This window comes from Alnus glutinosa, chromosome 1 (genome assembly GCF_958979055.1).
Source record: "Alnus glutinosa chromosome 1, dhAlnGlut1.1, whole genome shotgun sequence".
Taxonomy (NCBI): Eukaryota; Viridiplantae; Streptophyta; class Magnoliopsida; order Fagales; family Betulaceae; genus Alnus; species Alnus glutinosa.
Window position 1 is genome coordinate 45,692,019 of NC_084886.1, and position 4,433 is coordinate 45,696,451.

At 35.4% G+C, this 4,433-nt stretch overlaps 1 protein-coding gene across 1 annotated transcript; it reads right to left on the bottom strand.

The window, feature by feature from the left end:
* Positions 1-600: 600 nt before the first annotated feature.
* On the bottom strand, positions 601-3,140 carry LOC133852711 (uncharacterized). The gene is made up of 3 exons (XM_062289469.1): positions 2,853-3,140; positions 2,571-2,776; positions 601-1,272 (listed from the first exon to the last, which is right to left on the bottom strand). The coding sequence occupies exons 1-3, from the start codon at positions 2,943-2,945 to the stop codon at positions 954-956; spliced, it is 618 nt and encodes a 205-aa protein (XP_062145453.1). The 5' UTR covers positions 2,946-3,140; the 3' UTR covers positions 601-953.
* Positions 3,141-4,433: the final 1,293 nt, after the last annotated feature.

Consider the following 4,433-nt stretch of genomic DNA (forward strand, 5'->3'; position numbering starts at 1 on the left):
CTTTTTTTTATAGGATCACAAAAAGTAACATTAACGAAGTTAATGCCATGTAAGCAATCTTAGACATTTTTGGATGGAATAAGTGAAACGAAAACGTAAAAACTTAAAAGTTAAAAGTCAAATTGACAAACCCAAAGAATAAATTGAAATGACGCAATTACTAAGCCAATAAATTTGTATTTTTCTTAAAAATTTGACTAAAGGAGAGCGCTCCCACCAGTCATAAACCTCTAAAATAGCGTCATGTCCATCCTTTTTTATATTTTGGAAAAATATTTCAGAATCCTCTATGCTTTTTCGAATTTTGCGTTTTAGCTGCATCTTCAAGTTGGTCAATTTTCACTCTAGAACTTAAAACTATTTTTCTCAGATAAATGACAAAAATAACATGAAAAGACTATTATATCATTCTTATTAATTTTTTTTTAAAAAAATCTGTAATTAATTAAATACAAAATAAACAACGTTAAAAACTTTAGAAAAAACAAAAAAGAAGAAAAAGGAAAAGAAAAAAAATCAAGTGTAAGAATGAATTGAGTGGTTGGGAAGGCCGTCCTGACATCGGCCTTAAACATAATAGATAACAACGGTGCTGCTATAAAATCCAAAAGTCCATTGTAACAGTCTATTTCACTGCCTCTTGGGGACGAGGAAAGTAGTTCCATCACAAATGACGCAGTACTTCAACAAATATCAAAAAGGGCCAGAAAGCAACAGTACTGTAGGAGATGGGGCAAAGAAACAAGACCTTGAATGATAAAAGTACAGAGAGAAAGATCCAAAAACACAATTCCAACTATTAACAAACACAACACTGTGTTCTAACTTTTAATACTACATAAATATATACGTCTGTAGCTTCATTAAGGTAACATTTGAATTTTTATCTATCCATTTTCTTCCTCAACAAAAAGTCACCAAAATTGTGGAATATGACATAAGTCATCACACAATTAGACCTTCTGAAATTCACTATTTTGTTGCTGCTGCTGCTGTGGTGGGAAACTAGATGGGAAATTAGAACTGGTCATGCCAACGCCCTCATTCTGATACTTCTCCCACCCACCAGTATCAGCTCTAGAGTGAGCCCAGTAGTAAAGGATTGAGCCCAGCAGTGACAACAATGTAAGAGCGGCTCCGGCAGCGAAAACGCCTTTGCGGAGTGTGGCACATGTCAAGTCCTTTGCACCAAAGGCTCCTCTATACTTGGTATGGTATGCATTCTTCGCTGACCCCGCCAATAAGCATGCCTCAGCTCCCAAAAAGCTAATCCTAAATTAGCATAATGGAAACAGAACAGTTAGCAAACACGTTTTACTTTCCACCATGAGATAGCAGCATATCAGTCCATATCGGATTATACTAAAACAAGAAAATCACAGAAGTCTCCCTGAAGTTTAGTGCAACCTATACTTAAGTTCTCATGGTTTCAAACCACTTGGTTTTCTCCTCGAGATCATATGATTTCCAACAGTTATATCCCTCTAGTAACCTGCTGTTAGTCAATTGTTAATAAAAACCAATAATTTTTGTGAACAGCTTCAGTTGTCCTATATATAGAAATGCATCAGACATGAAGCTAAGAGGTAGAAGAAATAAAGAAAACTTAAAAACATGTTGTTTTCAATGGTTTTGTTGTTATTAATACTAATACATGATCTCGAGTATAAGTATAATGTGAGAGAGATGCTAATGGGCATTTCACTCTTTTAACTTGGGACACGGAATTCTATTAACTAGGAGTGAAGTGTAGGATTTACTAAATATCATGGATTTTTTGCAATTTTCCCTAAAAATGTAATTTGTTACATATAATATTGCCCCGTGCAATAATTAAAAACTGTAGAGAAACAGTTGTTATGCTAAGGAACGTCAGAATCCCAAACCAAACACTTGATTTGGTTTGCTTTCTAGAAAGGAATTAAAAGAGGAGAAAAACAAAGAGTAGAAAGTTATATTATTTTCTCTTGCTTGGTAATGTGGATAAAATGGAAGGAAAACAAGGAATGGAAAAAAAATCAACCAATTTGCTCTCTAAATCTCACCTATTTTGAAGAGAAAATTATGGTGGTTTATATCTAACAAAATGAAAAATAAGCAAACTAAAAAAATTTCTCTCCTTTTCCTTTGTCGCAGTGGTATGCCAAACTTAATGCAAAATTTTCAGGGGTGTTCTTGAACACTAGTAATATTGAGTAAATATACCAAAACAACTTGAGCAGCCTAGCTATTTGGGGAAAGTGGAATAATTTTGTGATCTTCCTAGCTATTTAAACATCCCTTTTATTACTATGATAAATGCAACAAAAAAAAAAAACATAAATTAAGCAAGGCCACACTGAGATAATATAACGATGACTCTAAAGCATTGAATAATTTACAGCAAGCAAATTACGGTTTCATATTCATGGGAAGTTCACAATTATTGTCGGATTTAGTTGTCGGTGGGAGGTATTTTTACAAGCTGTGACCCAACTTATTTTAGTGCAAGATAAAATGATCCAGATCGTCTGATACATTCAATTACAGCCCCCCCCAAAAAAATAAACAGATATTCAAAGTAAATTTACCAGGAAAGGATGAAGAAGAAGATGGCCAAAGTGGTGGAGCTCCCACTTACAAGCCCTTTCCCAAAGCATAGACACCTGGTAACGCCGCTAACCACCGTTTGGCTAATCAGCAACAGCCCGAACGCCGTCAACCCGTACACCGTCGACGCGTCGGTGCCATACACGCAATACGTCCTATCGTCGTACTCATCAGGTACCACCTTGGCCTACAGAGAGACACACACCGTTAGCCCGAACTACACAGACTCCGACACAGAGAGGGAGAGAAAGAGAGATAGTTACCGTGCTACGACGTCGTTCGGCGCCGATGGCAAGGACGAGAGCTATGAGATGCAGAGAGACGATGATAGCCAAGATGGTCACTGAAACCGCCATTATCGCTTTGTGCTCCTGTTCCTGTATCCCTTTCTCTCTCTCTCTCTCTCTCTACTCTTTAATTTATCTCTCCGCTTTTGATTGTGTTTGCTTTAGGAGATCAATATCTCTGCTTTTGATGAGAAGCGGCCATTATTGCTTTTACTGCTCACTGGAACCTTTTTTTCGGGGCTGCTTTTTTGGATGCTTGTGAGTTGTGATTAGTGTGCCATTCTTAGCGGGGTAATGTGGGTGATGATTTGCGGGGCTTGTAGATTAGATGGTCTTATGACGCACTGGAGATTGGTGGTCCTGGCCAATCAGGTATTGGATACTCTGGACGAGTCAGATTTTGATAACGTGGCAGTGTTTTTGTGGTCACTGCTATTGAACCTTTGGTGGTCTCGGGTGCACGTAAGTTCGACGGTGGGAGTGTGGTGGGACCCTTTCACTGACTACGATTGACAAAACCAGTCTAGAAAATGAACACATAGCTGGACCATGGTTGGTTTGTCGGGGCGCGAGTTTCCCGGTTGCCTTACCGGATTTAATAGGTTACCAAAATATATATATATAAAATTGTTAATCTCCTCCTAAAATTTCCTTTCTTCTTTTTTAATATATAAATATAAATATCTCTTATTAGAAGCATAACTGTCATTGGGTTTTTAATATCTTAATATTTACTTTAAAATTATATTATTTTTATTTTATTATTTTAAATATTGAAGCGATAAAATATTTTTAAAAAATTATCGAACATGACTACAAAATAAGTTTTATAGGATTTTTAATTTTGTTAATTTCCTACATTTTTTTCTCATTTACAAACAGCTCTTCACTATTTCAATTATGACCGGTGGAAAAGAAAAGGGGTAAAAATACAAAAGTTCTTTACCACCAATGATTTGTGGGCCGGACAAGGGTAAAGAGTTACGTATGTATGGGAAAGAGTTTTGTTATAAATTTTTTTGTTTAAATAAAAATAAATAATAAATGACGTGATATAAATGGAAAATGAGATTTGAATGTTTTGGGAATAAAAAATGAAAAAAGTTTGTCTGATAATAATTTTGAAAGGATGGTGATTTTTTTTTTTTAAATAAAAAAAAGTCAAAATTGAACTACAATATAACGTGTTTTCTAGTTTCTCATAATATTAAATATAGAAAAGGGATAGAAAATGGATGAAGAATAAAAATGGAATGGATAAAATGCAGAAGATATATTGATTGAATCAGGGGCGGAGCCACCTTAGGGCTTGGGGGTCCCCACAAGCCCCAAGGTTCTCTTCAAAAAAAAATTTAAAATTTTTTTTTAAAATTAAAATTTTACCTCAAATTTTATTATTTTTTCTAATTTTGACTCCTAAAACTTTTTTTCAATTTGGCCCCCCCAACTTGGGAGGGCTGGCTCCGCCCCTGGATTGAATCATAAGTACATAAGTCTGAGTAATTCAAGAAGCTCAGTTTTCTCCCAGATCATCAAAAACTCAAATCAAGCTAAAAC